Source organism: Mesocricetus auratus, unplaced genomic scaffold (assembly GCF_017639785.1).
Source record: "Mesocricetus auratus isolate SY011 unplaced genomic scaffold, BCM_Maur_2.0 Super-Scaffold_100010, whole genome shotgun sequence".
NCBI lineage: Eukaryota > Metazoa > Chordata > Mammalia > Rodentia > Cricetidae > Mesocricetus > Mesocricetus auratus.
The window spans coordinates 41,369,867-41,389,298 of record NW_024429194.1 but is presented as its reverse complement, the minus strand read 5'-3'; the positions used below and the strand labels follow the sequence as shown (position 1 = coordinate 41,389,298).

The following is a 19,432-nucleotide window of genomic DNA, read 5'->3' as shown; positions in this document are numbered from 1 at the left end:
TTAAAGTTGCAAATTGTAGATTGCTAAATTAGTTGTTATTAACCTCAGAGCATCCATATCAGAAATTTCTGAGGCAGCCAAATGCTATACTGTGTGCGTGCATGCATGCCTCTGTGTGTGTTAGTGCATTTTGTGTGCGTGCGAGAGAGAGAGAGAGAGAGAGAGAGAGAGAGAGAGAGAGAGAGAGAGAGAGAGAGAGAGAGAGTACTTGAAAGGATTTCTTGGTGTTTCTCTTAATCACCAGATTCAGAATAACGCAGAAACCTTAGAGTTCTTACATACGCCCGCCCCATGCGGCAGTGTAAAGCTGCATATCTGAAGATACACAGTAAATTTGGAGGTGAGCTGGATCTTCTACCAAGACACCATTCATGTTTGTTGAAAATCTTGGAGGCTTAGATACCGTCAGCTTGACAGGAGTATAGAGACAGCTATAACTTTCCTTTTTGCCTCAGAAGAAGCAGGGCATGTTAGTCTTAAGGCTGCCAAGGAGGTTCAGTTGGCCTCCTCTGTGTATACTTGCGGTTTGTTCCCATCCATTATGGTGTACAGTCATTCGCAGGTTAGTGGCCAAGGTGGAAACTAGTTTCCTGAGTGACAGAACCATTCAGAGTGTTACTCTATACATACTCTCTTTTAAGGAAGGTTGCTTTAAAGATCCTAGCACCCACACCCAGGTCACAACTCCATAACTCCAATTCCAGAGCATTCAACACCCTCTTTTGACTGCCACAGACATGCATGGTTTACATTCAGACATGCAGATAAAACACTCCTATTCATAAAATAAAAGAAATCTTAAAATGTTTTGAAATTGTGAACTTGGGGTCTGGAGGTATGGCTCATTGACAGAGCATTTGCCTAAGCATGCACAGTTACTGGAGTTTGATCCCTAGCACCACAAAACCAAACAAAAACCAAAACCACAAGCCGCAAATGTAGGCTGAAGAGGTATAGCTCAGTGATGGATATGTGCTTTGCATGTGACAGTCCCGGGATTTGAACACCAGGATTGCAATTTCCGTTTGTACACTTCAGTTGCAAATTTGTCTCTGTCTTAAAATAACTGTATCCTTTAAATCAGCTGAGTTCATTTCTAGACTCCTAATGGGAAATCTTAGGAGATGTATTTGAACCAGTTAAACCATTTTAGACAGGGAGCCAAAGTGGCTTAAAAGCCAGAGTAGGGCGTGTGTGTAAGATGGCAGGGAATCAGTGGTAACGTTGAAATGAGGCTTTATGGTAAGGTTCAAGTTCCAGTTCATGACGACAATACAGACTGAAGGTGCAGAAATGTTTTTCAAGTACCACACAGTGCAGGCGAGAGTTGAAGGTGCACCCAGGTATTACAGATAAGTTAGAGAACTCTGGAGCTGAACTTACCATTGTGTACTCTTCTTCTGTCTCCTATCACAGTGGAAAAGCTGGGGTAGTGTTTTGAAACTATTTGGAAGCCATATACTTCACAACCAGTGTTCGAGTGTTTCTAAAAGATCCTTTTGCCAATTTAGTATGGAGGGAGAACAAAGGTCAAATAATCAGAAACCTCCAGCTAACTATGCATCTGTGGGAATTACAGAGTTACTGGTTTTTGCTCACTGATTAAGAAGAGTTCTTGCACTGACTTTCCATCTTCCCTCATTGCCTAGCTGAATATGTGGGTGTCTTTTTCTTTTCCAGGTCATGATCTTACTATGCAATCAACAAAGTTTCATTTGTACACATGTGGATTACTGCCATCCACACTGCTACCTACACCACAGCCGTTCCTGTGCCCGGTTGGTCAGGGCCATTAAGCTGCTGTATGGGGACAGTGTGGACTCCCTTCGTGAGAGCAACAACATCAGTAATGTGGCTTTGAGGGGCAAGAAACAGAAAGAGGTGAGTGAGTGGTCACTGGCTAGTGTACCAAGGGCAGAAGAAGAGATGTACTTATAGTAATGTTCTTATCTGCCCTGGAAATAAATTTTCAAGCAAAAACAATTATATAAGCACACTTACAGATCTATGCAGTTCTAAGAATAGGCAGAAGATATGTGCGAGACAGACAGATGCTTTCTCTGTGTTTGCGATTAAACATGGAGCATTCCCCAGGCTTTGTTTTATAGATAAGAATTCAGGGAGTTTGTGATGATGAGTCAGTAAAAGTAAGAAGGGAATCTCCCTGGGACCTGTGAACATGACATCCACACGACAAGAAAGACTTTGCAGACATGGTTAGGAATTTTTCAGTCAGAGAGTGTCCTGGATTATCCACATGGGCTCAGTGTTGTCCTCATACAGGAAAAAGGGACTTCTGGGAATGGAGAGCAGAGAAGATGACAAAAGGAGACAGCAGAGTTGGGAGGGGCATGAGCCCAGAAAAACAAGCAAACTCCAGACTCAGAGAAAGTGAAGGAAACAGAATATTTCCTGGAACCTTTCAGTTCCTTTAAGACTTCTGACCCCCAGAACTGTAAACTAAAAACAAAACAAAACCTGGGGTGTTATGAAGCCATGAAGCCTATGATAGTTTGTTGGAACATCAAGAAAGAGCTAATAGAAGTATACATTATGAAACAAGCAATAAATGGCTCACCATTTAGAGATGAGTCAAACCATGCTAAGAAAGTTCTTTGAAGACCCTATGACACTGTCAAGCATTAAGCTGTTCTTTCAACTGAGCTGGCAGAAGAAAATAATCATGACTGTTGTCCTCTTGCCAGGAGAACCTCCAGTTCCCTGCTTCCCTTGTACAGGCAGTATAGCCAAAATGCCCATTCCACTGAAGGTCACGGGCTTCCTCTATAGATGCTTTTCTCAAATGATTTTGCAAAGATATTTTTGTATAACACCTGCTCACTTCAACAAGCATTCTCTATGCACGGCCTATTAGCAAAGTATTAGATCCGATATTCTATTATAAGTAAATCAGCAGGAAAAAAATCTTTTCACTAAGGAGTTCACAAGCCAGGTTTGGGCTTAGAGTGGGCAATAATATATACTCCAAGCAGTTTGAGAATCTGAACAATAAAAGCAAATGTTTAATAATTCATTGTTCACTGTGGAACATTTATATTAAAGCTTTTTTATTTTAATTCATGAGTCCAGGTTGTGGTCCATCCTAGCAAGGATATCAAGGTGGAAGGAACTTAAAACAGCTAGTCACATCCCATCCATAGTTAGGGACAGAGAAAAACCAATGCATTCCTGCTCATTTGATTGCTCAAGAGTGATTTCTCCAACTCTTATACAGTTCAGAACCCCCTGCCTAGGGATGGTGCTACCCACAGTGGGCTGGGTCTTGTCATATTGATTGACTGAATTAAGACAATTACCCACAAAATATACCCATAGGCCAGCCAAGTGTAGACAATCCCACATTATATGACTGTCTTTCCAAGTGAGTCTAAGTCATGTCAAGGCGACAGTAAAAGCTAACCATCACTACATCTCTTCACTGAAACCTTATCTTTTTGGTGATAAACACAGGACACTATCAAACAGTTAATAAATACTATTCTTCTTCCTTAGCCTTTCATCTAAATTTTAATGGATTTTACTCATGCCTTTCTCCTTTGCCTTTCATTCCACCATCCATTCATTTATCTATTCAGCAGAGTTGCAAAGAACCTCTGGACCATGCTGAGCCCATATTTTGTTCAGAGTGTAATAATGGACTAAGGAGGATTAAGGATGTAGCTTACTTGTCAGAGTACTTGCCCTAGCATGCATAAGTCCCTGGGTTTGATCTGTAGTAGCTCATAAACTGTGTGTGCTAGTGGGACACTCATGTAGGCTCAGCACTCAGGAAATGGAAGTAGGAGGATTAGAATTCCAAATATTCTTTGGCTACATGGTGAGTCTGAGGCCAGCCTGGGATACATAAGATGCCTCAGTAATGATCCAAAGAAAGAAGACCCTTGCCTTCAAATGCCATGGCAGTAGTCAGCCTTCTCCAGTATCCCTGAGAGATATTATGACTCTGTGGCTGCCTCTCTTGACTACAACTGCTGTGGTAGAGCCATGTTAGCAATGCATAAGGTCCTTGTTATGTGAATTTTCTTTAGGAAGCAACAAAATATCTATTCATCCCATACAGGTAAGGATCCAGCAAACCAAAGAATGCATTGCATCCAAGTCCAGCCTGGTGAAGCATGAGTTATATACTCACAGCTGCACCACCAGGAACTCTCCTGGGCAACAGAATTCCCTTTCCCATAATATCAGGGTGGCTAATGAGAGTCTTAAGCCAGCCTCATGAATGTCTACCCTCCCTCCTGGTGGTAATGTTCATGAGCATCTCTTGCATATGTTCACAGTTGCTCTGTTATACAATAGCAATCTATGCCCATCCCAGAGAAAACAGCTAAATTTGTGGTTCTCCTTTAGTGATGAATTCTGTCCTGTCATGGTTTATTCTTCCCAATTTCTCTCTAGATTCTTATTTGATGTCTAATTCTAACCATTTGCCTAGTCCAGTGAGATCTCAAAGTCTTCAAAAACCACTACTAGATGTCATGGAAATAACCATTCTATTCGATGCCTAGGTTCCTTTGACTTGAGTTTCATTTTTTTAAAAAGTTCTCACAGTAATTTTGTCTCAGTCAAGAGTTACACCAAAAGGTACTTCAGGACTCTCACACATTATACCAAGTCCCTCTCACACATGTTCCCATCTCTGGTATCTGCTGCCTGACTCTAAACAAGTCATTCAAACACAGTGACCAGCCTGTGTCCCTAATGTGAAAACCATCCCAGTCCTTCCCCTCCGACTGAACCCCACAGCCTAGGTATCACGGAGCCAGCAGACATACCATGCTTCCTCAGCACACTTGCCAGCATGTGCCCCACAGGGGGCTGGCAGACTGAATGAAACACAACTCTGTGTTTTCTAGCACATTGGGTTTAATGTAACAGCTCAACTTTTCTTGAACTGGATACTGTTGAGTCCTATAATTTAACCAAGAATAATTATTTGTAACTAACCATTAAATGAGTGCAATGTCTAGCCAGAGGACAAAGGAATACACTGGTAAAAGTCTAAAATCTTTACTCCCCAGAAATTCCATAGCATAAAAATCGGGGAATTGGTTGTTTGAAAGTATGTGCTCAATACAGAAAGCTATCACCGTTTACTAAGATGTATCAAGGGAGGAAGAGTAAATGGAACCAAGTAATTACTGTTATTAAATTGGGAATTTGGGGATTTTCTGTTTTCTTCATAGTTTCTGTCTTTTCCAGAAACTCTGATGTGCACATGTATTATTTTTGAGTAGAAAGATACAGCACACAGTTAGGGATTTTAAAAACCACAAACCTTTTCAAAAGGCTGTAAGACATACCTCTGCATCTCTGTGAGAAGCTATAGCTATAAGTGATTTTAAAGGTTTTCATGATATATGTACATATATATCTTCATATACATATGTATATTTTTATACAGCCTATTTCCCAATTGTTTTGTGTTTCAAGAATGTACTGTCATGGTTTTTATTCTTTTTCTTCCCAAAACACAGAGCTCTGATCTCCTTCTCTACATAGGTTCATTTTAAAAGATGGTCCCAGACCAGCCCGATAACAGATTCATTGTCTTGGATTTTTTGTCAGAGTTTCAACAGACTTCCTTGGGGCATGTGCATGCTTATAGATTTGCTTTTTCTTTCAAAATATCTTCATCTATCACACTGTGAAACTCTGCCAAAAATGCTTAAGTTTAGTTTTTCTTTTGGCACAGAAGGAGAAAGTTTTTCAATGGCTTGGCTCTGGCAAAGTAAGTGAGCTTTACTCCTGCACAGCCTGGTGTGAAAACAAACAAACAACAAAACAAAAAACAAAAACAGGAAGGAATCAGAAATCGGGATTAATAAACAAGGAAGGACCAATCCTCTCTAAACTGCCCTGACCCTTCCAGGCTTCGGCACCTTGGGAATCAGAGGCAGGCATTGTCTCATCTTTGCTTGTATAAATGAAGCAGCCTGTTCTGGAACCAGGTTGAAGGCACAATTTGCAAAGAAGAGCTGTTGTTTTCTGTAGGTTTTCCCCCAAAAGCCACTTTATCTGAGCCGATTTATATTGAGATGAGGGGCAATGTTAACATATTCTTTCTTGGCTGACCTGTTTGCGCTTTTTTAACACTTGAAATACTTGCTTTCTTCCCTGACACTTATCTCAACTTGTACCCTAAGATAGAGTGTATTTGATCTGGATTCACCTTTACTTAAAATTTTTTTAGCCACTTGACAAAACATAATCAAACCTCAAACAAAAATTAGGAAATCTTTGTCTTTCCCATATTAGCAAAGAACTAGCTTTGCAACTTGGTCAGATCATGCCACACTTGTATCCTTGTTTCTTCTAATGTAAAAGAAGCTTCATAGGGATCATGTGGAATACCCCTTTTCTCAACAAAAGCAATGCTTTTCAGAAAGTTTGGGTCTGTGCAGTATGCATGTGTGTGTATGTATGTATGTATGTATGTATGTATGTATGTATGTACACCTTCAGTTAGAAGGTGGTATGGTGAGGAAGCCGGGGGACATAAAGTGTGTCTTGTAAAAGCACCTTGAATACACATCTTACCTTGTCCTAGTGCTCAGATAAGTCATGCCTGAGGACGCCTTCCCTGAAGAAGAGAGTTTCAGATGTCAACCTGGAAGGCAAGAAGGACTCCGGAATGCTGAAGTATATCAGGCTTCAGGTATGCGCACCTGGGTGAGAAACATGCATGAAGCATTAACAGGAAAGAGCCCCCTTCCACCCTGCCCATGAGTGTTTAGGACACAAAATGGAAGCTGGCACCATGTTGATATGAATGCCCACTTAACTGGGGAGTAAGGTACCACCAAGTGTGCAAGGGGAAAAATCCTTCCTGCTAAGACAGCCAGTTGAGTTAGAAGAGGCCTAGAATGAGGTCTAAAGTTTGGGTGGGCTGCACCTCTCACACTCTGCTGTCTCCAATGGAGTTAATCTCCTACACAGCATGCACTGGCTTTCCACAGGCCTCCATATGAGATCATCTACATTCAAGTGCCCAATCTGCTTCTCTATCTCTGAGTCTTGGGCAAGGAATTTCATTTCCCTTGCCCTTTGTTGTCTCATCTATGAGAAAGGGATTGTAGGAATAGGCCTATCTCAAAGGATTGTTACAGGGATTAAATAAAATAATACATTGGCTAATTATCCAGTTAGGGACACACTATTCTCTTGCTCTTACAAGCCAACTGTGAAATCGTCCCGTTTCTTTATGGGGATGAAGGGCTTTTCATGTTTTTTTTAGAATGTTTAAAATGATGGCTTATCTATAACCTGCATATATTTCCTAAATTATGAGAAAAATTGATTAAGTAGAACTTTGTGGGTGAATTTGGGGCCATAGCCACAATGTATAATCACATTGTTTCAAAGGGAAATGTCATGCTGCCTTTAGAAATTAAATTTATAAATGGGCTCCTTTATAAGTTACAGATCCCATGGGGTTTTCAGTGGAAATCTGCTAGCATGGAGAAAATAAAAGAAAAAAGACTTTAAAATCTACCAGAATGTTGAAGACAAATTCATGGTTGTTGCTTTCTTTCTTTCCTATAAAGGTGCCCATGATTAATTTTTTTGAGTACTTGTAAAACTGTCCCTGTGTCTATGATGAAACTATTACATGACCAATATTTTTTCCTGACTTGCCTAATAATGTATAAAGTTTACATGCCTTGTCACCTAAATCCTCTCCCGTTTTATGAACTACCTTAAGGTCACCCAAAGGAACCAGAGAAGGGAGGTGGTTCTTAAGTTTAAGAAGTAATTGTTGTCTTAAAAGATTTTGAAATATGATTTACATCTCTTCCCCCAGGTGATGAGCTTGTCACCTGCTCCCTTGTCTTTACTAATCAAGGCAGCTCCAATTCTGACCGAAGAGATGTATGGAGATATCCAGCCCGCTGCCTGGGAACTGCTTCTCAGCATGGATGAGCACATGGCGGGGGCAGCAGGTAAAGAAACACTACCTGAGATCTGGCTCCTGTGGCCATTAGTGACCACAGTGTTGAAACAGAAAAGAGGCACCTTGAATTCTATGTCAGGATGGTAGAAGTTTCTAGACCTCTAGAGAGTAGGGTACTTCTGAGGAAAGCAGACCCAGGCTTTCAGGGCTTCCTTCAAATTGTTTTTATACAAGATCATCAGATCTCTCTCAGGGTATTAGTGTTCTATAACTATGATGGAATACTTTGGGGCTGAAATGTTCTTCATTTCATGGAATGCTTGACCATTATGCACAAATCCCTAGGTTGGATCCTCAGTGCCAGGTAAAGCCAGGCAAGGTAGCACATGCTTATACTACCCCCCACTTTGGAGGGAAATGCAGGAGGAACAGAAGCTTAGCATCATCCTTGACTACATAGTGAGTTCGAGGTCTGCCAGGGCTACAGAAGAACCTGGCTAAAAAAAACGAATAACACACACACAGCTAGCCTAGAGGGAATAATGTAGGCAATATGACACTGTTGTAAAAACACATCCTGTTTGTTTAGAAATCTTGAGGAGATGAGTTGTACAACTCAGGTAGTTTCACAGAGAGGCTACTTGCTTATAGCTTTGGACAACTGAGTGGGACTCAGGTTGCTACAGATCATTCTATCACAGGTGTGGACGTCCTAAAGTAACTATAGACAAATTTGCACATGGGCTCTGAGCTGACAAGTTATATAGTAACCATTTTCTAACCTGACATGTTATCAGTTTGGTTTTTGAAGTCATGACTTTTGTGGTGAGGTATACTGACAGTTCCATCACCCAGGAGATGGAGGCAGGAGAATCCAGAGTTGAGGCCAGTCTGGGTTAGATGATTGAATTCCAGCCCAGCCTGAGATATATGGTGAGACCCTGACCGGAAGAAGCTTCAAGGATTAAGGATGCAGCTCACTGACTGAGCACTTGCTTAATATGTACAACGTTCTAGATTCATCTCTAGCCTGGAAATAAAGAAATTGAAGCAGCAGTTGATTTTAAGTAAACAGTAACGGGTGGCATTTGTAGCGAGTCCTAAGACACTGTAGTGTTGATGCATGTGGCAGCTGAGGCAATGGGTGCCTGTTGTCTCTTGAGGGGAGGGGTCTTTAGAACAAAGGAGTATAGGGATGGCCTTGAAGCACTGACCTTCTCTACCTTCAGAGGTCTAGAGAAGTAAATTCAGCAGAAAAAAAAACGACCCCGAAAAAGTGATGAAAAAAACAGAGCTTTCCACTTCCCAAGCCATGAAAGCAAAGGAGACTAATTCTTCTCAGAGATTTTTTATGGAGATGTTAAGAGGAAAGAATTGCTGTTAAAACACACACACACACACACACACAATGTGATCTGCTAACAGCTTAAGACTATCACAAGAAAACTATTTTGGTAAGAAAACAAAAATAGAACTCTTTTATAATGTAAAACATAAGCATGATGTTTAAAAATTGAGGCAGGGTGGAATACACGTAAGAATCAAGTGTGGAAATGTATGTAGCTAGTAGGCTAAAACGACTAATCAAAACTAATGACCACAGTAACACTAGCATTAGTTGTAGAATTATGTCTCGTTTTATTAATAAGATTTAATTTGTTTTTGTTTTGTTGGGGTTTTCCCCATTGCTGTTGTTTTTGAGACAGGGTCTCACTGTGTAGCTCGGGCTGGCCTTCAACCTCAGCCTCATTTTAGGACTGCAGGTGTGTGCACTATTGTCTGGCACAAGTAGCTCATTTTATAGATGAACAATCTCAAGTCAGAGTTGAAGGAACTTGTGGAAGTTTGTCCCACTCAGAATCAGAGAGCCATAAAATCCAATCCAGACCTGCAGACAGCACACTGTAGACAGCTGTGCTTTATATCACTTTGCTAGAGAAAACTAACATGCACTTCAGAACTCCAGTGGACTTCTCACTTCACAAAGTGCTTTCCATACTGGAAAGATGGTGCAGGCAGTCGTGAGATCTCAGGCTCACCACGGAAGTACAGAGCGCTATCCTGTGCATCATTTTACTTCACTGGGATAGTAAACTCGGAGTCAGGTATCCTTGGGCTCATCGTCATTCTTCCTGACCATTTTCCAGGGAAGAAAAGGACGTTACAAGGTTAAAAGTCTTGTACAAGACTGTGTACCAAAGAAGTGTCAGAGTTAGGACCCAACCTCAATTACGTTGGCACAACTGAGCATGGTTTAGGACCCTAGGGAGAGAGAGTATGTATAGATCATGTCTTGATGTCTGCCACTGACTCTTCTATCTGTGCTATGGTGCTGTTTGTCTTTATTCACAAGCCCTGTAATTTACCACCACACCCAGATTTCTCTTATTAATATGTAGCTCTCATCAAACATTAAGGATTTAAACCTTTTGGTTCATGATATCACTTTTTGCTCCTCAATCTCTGGGAAGAGCAGCTGTTCTTAGTAGAATCTACACCATGGACTTGCTTTTCCTATAGCTGATGGAACTGCTGGAGCTGAGGTCATTTTGCAGACTGTCTTCCTGTGTCATCCTCAGATCACTACTGGAGAGTCTAGCCATTTCCTAAGTAGCGCATTCCACTGTGTAGCTTTTTTTTTCATTGTTTTCTCTGACTCTGCCTTTTCACCACAAGTCAAAGAAGCTTTATCTAGAATGAGTATTCTGCTGAAATGTCACACTGACCTTGCTTTGGCACCAACTACTAGATGTCCTGGTCAAACAAAGTTTGCTGTTTAATTTCTGTTTGCTGGAGCATTGTTAGTTTTGTGCACTGGGGGTGGTCAAACTTCTTCACCTCTAGAGTGTTTGTGAGGGGAAAGGAGCAGTTCCCATATTCCCTCAACCCCAGAAACAACGCAACGTCTTAAGATGTGCAGTTGACGAATAATTATTGGCTGTCTCTAGCCGCCATGTTCCTGCTGTGTGCAGTGAAGGTCCCTGAAGCTGTGTCGGACATGCTGATGTCCGAGTTCCACCATGCAGAAACCGTACAGAGGCTGAATGCTGTCCTCAAGTTCCATACCCTCTGGAGGTTTCGCTATCAGGTCTGGCCAAGGATGGAGGAGGGAGCACAGCAGATTTTTAAGGTGAGGGATGCTATGTCCATGGAAACCAGATCAACACAGTCAACCTAGGGCTGGTTTAAATCCATGAAACAAAGACCCACAGTGCACGGCCACAGAATTATTTTCCCTCTGATTGTATCAGTAATCTTAACTCATATATAAATAAATCCCATTTGATTAAACAAATTGGAATATGCAAGAATAGAGAACAAAAAAAAAAGTCAAGTCAGTAGTAGCTCCAGGGTCAGCACCTAAGTATGGATTATAACTGTCCAGGCATTTTTGCTATCTACACATATACATATGTTTGGGGCAGAATAGAGCTATCAGCATAACTTATGATCATTTTGCTGAAACACGTCATTATACTAACGAGTTCACTGAGGACCAAGGAGGATCATCCTGTGCCCTGTAACAGAAAAGTCTTAGAAAACAGCTCTTTTCTCTGGTGTTTCTTATGCATCTAAGGAGCTGCTCAGACCCTTGACACCTACTAAGGCAGCCTGGGTTTAATTCTACCTCAGACTCTTTCCAGCTTCCACCATCCTACTCACCTCACTCTTCTATGTCAACTAACAGATCCCGCCTCCCAGTATAAACTTCACCCTGCCCTCACCAGTACTTGGAATGCCATCTGTCCCAATGTTTGACCCTCCGTGGGTCCCTCAGTGCAGTGGGAGTGTCCAGGACCCCATTAATGAAGACCAATCCGTGAGTATCAGGCCCCCTTTTTACCTCCACCTTGCATGGGATGCATGCAACCATTTGACCATTCTTGTCATAAGAATGCAATAACACAGAAAGTCACGGTGACCCACAGTATCAGGAATAGTAGAAAACTTCCATCAAGCTAGGTTTTGTTTTATTATCAAACCATCAAATAGGCATTAACTTACTGGTAAACAGAGTATTTTACTGCTATTTGTTGTTATATTAATTTAACTGCAATGTATGAGCTGCCTGGTGGTTGACGTCATGAATCAAGAGTAAGAAATAAATAGTCAGCAGCTTTTAGTTCTAGTCTAGTTCTCATTTTATTGTCCTCACCACTATCATCATTGCCACCATCACTCAAAACTTTAGGTGTTACTGTCCTTGTATGTATCACTGCCACATGTAATAGATACAGCTAAGTTTATTTACAGAAAGCAAAAACAAATATGTGCCTTTTGGAATCGATGAGTCTTCAAAATACACCTTTATCATCTATTAAATAGCACACTTCTACATTAACGATAATGCTTTTTAAAAACTCAAAAATGAAGCAAAGACAGAAATGGAATACATTTTAGTGCAAACCTACCATTGTGTCCATGAACAAATTCCCAAGGAATTTACATAATTTGGTATGTATATTTCAAATATATTTCATATATCTCCCAAAAGACCTCCAGAAAGGGGGGCTGGAGAGATGGCTCAGCGGTTAAGAGCACTGACTGTTCTTCCAGAGGTCCTGAGTTCAATTCCCAGCAACCACATGGTGGCTCACAACCACCTTGAATGAGATCTGGTGCCCTCTACTGGCATGCTGAAGATTGTATACATAATAAATAAATAAAATATTTAAAAAAAAAAAAAGACCTCCAGAAAGGTTATACCATTCCTTTTTATACTTTATACAAAAAATATGTTTTCTATTGTAAAGGCAAAACTCATCTCTTGCTCCAAGAAGAATAAGAGACATTCTGAACCAAATATTAGTGGCATGGCTTAGGAATATAGATTTATGCTATTCTGAATGATACCTTGAAAGAAGTTTCATGAACCACTGTTGTCTCAGAACAAAAGAAATTATTAATCAATGCATTTACTAAATTTACAGGTGGGAAAATTAGACAGTTATAGAAGAAAGATGAGGAGTTCTCTGCTTCAGATGCTACACCATAACATCTTTATCTTTAAGACTGGTGGGGCCTTGTGGTTTATGAATTTAAGACATCCCAAAGGTTACTTATAAAAAGGTTGTTAGATCGGTTGCAAAGATTTGCAGTTAGTAGGTATTAAATAACTAAAAATAGACCAAGGTAATTTTGGCTTTCCGTCTGCAACAGTCCTTCTTTTCACAAACAAAAAATTCCAGTCAGTTGGTCTATAAAATTTTGAACACCAATGTGATTTTTTTGTGGTATGTGTGGGGGAAGACTTCAGCTCACACTATTTGTGTATTAGTTACTTTGAATGGTAAAATAGCTTACTGGTATTTTAATTAACACATATTTGAAAACATTAGTTGACTATATGAAGTTAAGTTGAACATCTCTGCAGGCCATGCATAGATTTTTCTAGGCATTTGCAGTGTTCTTTGAAGAACAGTTTGTCTAAGCCTTTTCCTCATGATATGTTATTTTACTTACATCCCTCACATATGTTATCTCCATGCCTGTTGACCCGGCAGTGATAAGGGAAGCACACCTGTTTCTTCTATCACACGTGCAGTAACTCAAGCATCCCCTCCACCATAAGAGTTTCTGGCTCTTCTCCCATGCAGGTCATGGGTTCCTTTGATAGAAATAAGTCTTTTCCAACAATGGATAAGAAACCATTTTTGGATTTCATGTACAGCATTCATTCTCTCTTTTTCCAATTCCTACAGTATGCCTAATAACAGACCAGCTTAACTACCTGTCTCTGAAAATAAACCATGTGATCCAATGCTGTATCAGTCATCTGTTGTACAATTTATCATTGTAAACTGTTAGTTAATATCCTACCTAATGGAGCTTCTGTAATTAAGCCAAGATCTCTAGATGTCTCTAGAACCATATGTGACTTTAGGACAACAGAGAGATGTGAATTTGTGCTTCAAATTGGCTAGGAAAGACTCTAGTGGTCACTGCCTTGCTCTGATCATTGACTTTGTCTCTACATTTCTGAGCATCTGTCTCAGTAACATTCTCCTACAAAGTATTTTCAGCCTGCTGAATGTTAATTACTGTGGTGATATTTTGTTTGTGATCTAACAAGTAAAGCTTGCCTGAAGATCAGAGTGAAGAGCTGGCCACACTAGTTAGCCATAGATGCCAGGCAGTAGTAGCACACTTCTTTAATTCCAGCACTTGGGAGACTGAGGCAGACTGACTTCTATTAGTTCAAGGCCACCCTGAACTACATGAAATTGATCCAGTCTAAAATAGAAACAGAGCCAAGCGGCGGTGGTGGCTCACACCTTTAATCCTATTACTTGGGAGTCACATGCCTTTCATCCCAGCACTAAAGACGTGTAGACAATTTAATAGAAGTTGTTCTTCATGTTTAAATTGTGAATTGATAACACCTGAACATGTGAAATACAATTTTTTTCCAGAAGTCATAGGCATTGTTAATGAATAACAATGATGAGTAGGGGGGAAAGTCACCTACTGTAGAAATTTAATATGGTGTGTGTGTGTGTGTGTGTGTGTGTGTGTGTGTGTAGAGACAGAGACAGAGACAGATTGAGTGATATATTGATAGATAGCTAGGTAGGTATGAATTAGGTCATGGATGACCTAACATTTCCTATGGGCAAGCTCCCACTTTTGAGTGCTTTGTTGGATTACTCTCTGTGCCTATGGTCCTGTTAGATGTGTAGTCATGTACTTGTTTTTGCGTCACCACAGAAATCCTTCTCTGCCCGGGCTGTGTCCCGCTCTCATCAGAGGGCAGAGCACATTTTAAAGAACTTGCAGCAGGAGGAAGAGAAGAAACGCCTTGGTCGAGAGGCCAGCCTCATCACTGCCATTCCCATCACCCAAGAGGCTTGCTACGAGCCCACCTGCACCCCCAACTCAGAGCCTGAGGAAGAAGGTGCCTTCACATCTGATTTCATGGGACTTCATCGGGGAGGGGTGCATGCCAAAGGGAAAGAGCCTGTTTTAAGATAAACAAGGATGATATCATGTGACATGCCTTCCATTGTCTGTCCCTCACAAGGAGAAAAAAAAATGCTATTTTCTAGCATTTAGAATTGTTCTGTACCTGAAGAGTGGCAGTAACCTTTAACAAATCAGTCTGATAACAGGCCAGTTGGTTGTGGTTGAGGGAAACCAGGCGCAGACAGCTAACACTGCGTCTTCCTTACTAATAATGAGTTTGTTCATTAACCACTTTTAGCCTTCCCAAATACAGGGAACTTTCTGGTGGTTATCAAAAAGTGATTCGTGAACCATTATAAATGTATTGATTCTCAGTTCAGTTTCTTGTGGGAACATTTAGAAGAGATTTTCTGCTTCTGTAGAAGTTCTATGATTTGTTTCCTAAGTATGTGGTAGAGTTACTTAAGTACCTGGTCTGACATAAGTACAACTTTACTTGTGTTAATGATAAATTTGGGTTCTAAAACCAAAATTCACATTCCCTGTTCTGCTTGTCAGTAGAAGAAGTCGCCAATCTGACTTCCCGACGGCTGTCTGTGAGTCCATCCTGCACCTCCAGCACATCCCACAGAAACTACTCCTTCCGCAGAGGGTCAGTCTGGTCCGTACGTTCAGCAGTCAGTGCTGAAGGTGTGTCCTCTGGCCAGGGTGCTGTTCTTGGTGGCTGCTTTGTCCTAAACCATATTCTAATATCAGAAGTGCTTTGTGGCTCAGAGATTATATCTAGTTATGTGAGCAATGTTTAAGTTCAAGCCTTTTGTGATATTGACGTCCAGCTTTATTCTTTTGCTGAGACTTACCTAGTTGTCCCGTTTATTAATTGCTAGTTACACTATCCCTTAAATTTTATTGGCACTATTTTCAGAAGACACTTGACTGTGAGTGCAGCGGTCTATGTCATGATTCTATTACACTGACCTGTTTCAGTTTCTGTGTTGATCCCAACCGCAGGCAGTCTTGGCTATCACTTTCTAGTTGAGTTTTTTTAATTGGAAAGTGAAAGTCCTGTCTCACTTTGCTTTTCATTTCCAAGATTATTTTAACTATTCTTGATCTCTTGACATTCCTGTGTGAATTTTAAGATGGCTTCATCAATATTATTCAAAAAGGCAGGTGTATCTTAATCAATGTATCCATTGGTTATATGTCCACTCATACTATTTTATGTATGTGATTTTCAATCTACAAATTTTGTACTTCTTTTGTTGAATTTACTCCTATTTTGTTTTTTGTTGTTGCCAGTTTCTAGGAACTTGTTCTCTTTATTACTAATGTGTTAGTAATAAAAGTTAATTTTTCCATATATATTTTAAGACCTGAAAGCTTGATGATATTGTTTATTTCTTTCCTTTTTTGTTTTTTTATTTTCATTTTTCGAGACAGGTTTTCTCTGTGTAACAGTCCTGGCTGTCTGAGGACTCCCTTTGTAGACCAGGCTGGCCCTGTACTCACCGAGATCAGCCTGACTCTGCCTCCCAAGTGCTGTGAGACAGTTTATTATTTCCAGTAATATTTTGTATGTTCCTTAAGATTATATATATAGTCATGTCATTTGCAAACAGAAATTATTCACTTTATTTCTAATGTAGTTTCCTTATATTTCTTGTTATTAACTACTTAGTCCTGCTAAGTTTCAAGGACAATGTTACTATAAGCAGTGGCAATACATACTTTTGTCTTGCTAGCAGTCCTAACTAGGAAGCATTTAGTCTTCCACCATCAATTACAATAGCTATGAATTTTTAGTAAAGTATTTGTAATGTGAAGAAAACTCCTTTTTATTCTCAGGGTTTTAGTATTTTAATCATGAAACAATCTTATGTTTGTCAAATGGTTTCTCATGTGTTTTTTTTCTTCATTTAATTGACATGGTATGTTGTATTACTTTTTTCATGTTATACCATGCTTCCACTTCATTCCAAAGACAAACCATCTTGTTCATAGTATGCAGTCTTTCTTTTACATAGTTCTAGATCCAACTTGACAATACTTTGAAGAGGATTTTCTCCCATGTGTTCATAAGGGATATTGGTACACAGTTTTCATTTCTTGTATTGCCATCATCTAGTTTCAGTATCAGAATATATACATGACTGAGTATATGCACAGGTATGAATTGCCCTTTAAACACTGTTCCTGATGAATTCCAAAATTAGAGATATATTGTTTTCATTTTCATAAATATAAAAATTCTTTTAATTTCCTCTGAGTTATTTGATTGACTGATGTTTTAGAGTCAAAGTAATTACCACATATTTTTGAATTCCCCAAATTTCCTACTGGTAGTGACATTTGATTTCACCACAATAGAGTGAGAAAGCACAGACTGTGTGAGTTAGCCCTTTATACTTACCTTGGCTTCCTTACTGCCTACATCTTGCTCTATGCCAGGTAGCAGTGTTTCTTTCTATTGACATTTTGGGTGTGCCTTGTTTGCAGTGCTGTTTAAGTTTTTGATTTCTTTGTGAATTCTGTCTAGCGGCTCGTTTATGAAAAATTATACAGTATCTAGTGATTACTGTCAAATTGTCTCTTTCTCCTTTTAATTCTGCCATTATTTGTTCTATGAGATCTAGAGTTCTGTTATTATATGCGTATATTAATCTTCCTGATAAGTTGAGGCTTTATCAAAACGTATCCATCCTTGCCTGTAGTAAGAGCTTTTCTCTTTAAATAATCATCATCTAGTATGAAGTTCACTATTCCAGCTCTCTTTTCATTTCTTTTCACTTGGTTTCTATTTGTATTTTTGAAACAATCTTATAATTCTTATACATATATTGATTTTGAGCCAAGTTTGCATGTTCATTTTTTATCCATTCCACTAATTCTGCCTTTTGTTTGAAGAATTTTATCAATTTTAACTTACTCTAATTTATGAATAAATTAAGATTTATGTTTTCCATATTAAAAGACAAAATATGTCACATGAAACAGATTTGTAACATTTATTTTTTGTTATAGTCACTTTTACATTTATATGGCATTTATATTAAAATGTAGCATATTCATAATAGCTACCTTAAAGCAATTGCATGGTAAGTACCATAACATCTCAGCATCTCCAGGACAGTTTCTATTGATTATACTTTTTCCTGAATATGAACAGTATTTTCTTGTTTCTTTGATTTTCTCACACATTTTTATGTTGAAAGTGAATAAAGCCTCTCCCACCCCAAAAAAGCAGGATCGTTGGTGACACATGCCTTCAAACCCAGCACTTAGGAGGCAGAGGCAGGCAGAATTCTTTGAGTTCCAGGACAGCCAGGGCTACACAAAGAAACCGTGTCACAAAAAAAAAAGAAAAGAAAAGTGAATAAAGTTTATAATGTAGCAGATGTCCACCCATCTATCATTTTAATGTCCCATATGCATTTAATGAGAAGGTAAAACTGAGAACAACTAGATAAGGTTTTTATATTCTGGTCCATCACAGGCCTCTAAAATCTCAATAGGCACAGAAGTTAAGATAGCATACTCAAAGACTCAACATCCTTTATATTCTATAAAAATGTTTATTTTGTATTAATAACAACTGACATTGTTTTCATTTTAATATACTTTTAAATAATTTTGCTACCTCTCTTGACTTCTACTACCTTCCCTGTCATTTCCCTTATTCTAAGTGAAATAATTATCAATATGAATATTATTGTATTTATCACATGAGGACATTAATGTGACTGTGTTGTACTACCTACCCTAAATTCATATGCTTTCTACTACAAAATGTTTGTGCCTATAATCACATATCTGTGACAGAGGCATGCCTTAGTCCTCACTTTCTCTGAAATGTAAGTCTAATGGTGGTGCTTGGGGTTTGGGTTAATTTTGTTGTTTTAGCAATATTGTAGATTGTATTGTCAAATAGAATTTGAAGTGCCAGTTGTTGTTGCATTAGGATTTTGTCTCTCCTTCCAGATGAGGAACACACCACTGAACACACACCAAACCACCATGTGCCTCAGCCTCCACAAGCAGTGTTCCCAGCATGCATCTGTGCAGCGGTCCTTCCCATTGTTCATTTAATGGAGGACGGAGAGGTGCGAGAAGATGGAGTGGCAGGTATTATCTGGCTAGCCAAACCATTCCATCTTACTTACTCTGCTCATCTGATGGGAAACAGCAATTTTCTCGTGAACACACAACATGTCTACCATATGCTAGATTGTTCTATGTGCATGTTATAATTATAAAAGGTAGAGGCAGGCAGCAAAGCCACAGAGAAACCCTGTCTCGAAAAAAAAAAAAAAGGTAGAGGCAGGCATATCTCTGTGAGTTCGAGACCAACCTGGTCTACAAGAGCTAGTTCCAGGACAGCCTCCAAAGCCACAGAGAAACCCTGTCTCAAAAAACAAAGCAAAACAAACAAACGAGAAAGAAATCTTAGCTATTAATTCAGTCACGCCAAAGCCTTCATTCCTAATTCATTATCTTTCCTGATATGCCAGTAAAGTGAAGTCAAAAGAAGAAATAATAAAATATGGTATATTTATAATGGATAAAATGTTAATGTTAAGATTATTTTTGCCTTTTTTTCTTTTTATTCCTTTG

General features: G+C 39.4%; 1 protein-coding gene across 5 annotated transcripts in view; it reads left to right on the top strand.

The window, feature by feature from the left end:
* The window catches only part of Unc80 (unc-80 homolog, NALCN channel complex subunit), a 174,854-nt gene that overhangs the window by 94,932 nt on the left and 60,490 nt on the right, over positions 1–19,432 (top strand). For 4 of the 5 annotated variants that reach the window (XM_040753403.1, XM_040753400.1, XM_040753402.1 and 1 more), the window contains 8 exons: positions 1,681–1,881; positions 6,572–6,679; positions 7,826–7,964; positions 10,864–11,045; positions 11,604–11,735; positions 14,624–14,810; positions 15,377–15,508; positions 18,800–18,943. In XM_040753403.1, the coding sequence (XP_040609337.1) occupies positions 1,681–1,881; positions 6,572–6,679; positions 7,826–7,964; positions 10,864–11,045; positions 11,604–11,735; positions 14,624–14,810; positions 15,377–15,508; positions 18,800–18,943 (1,225 nt within the window). The remainder of the gene's footprint in view (positions 1–1,680; positions 1,882–6,571; positions 6,680–7,825; positions 7,965–10,863; positions 11,046–11,603; positions 11,736–14,623; positions 14,811–15,376; positions 15,509–18,799; positions 18,944–19,432) is intronic. The other variant, XM_040753401.1, reaches the window with a different exon arrangement.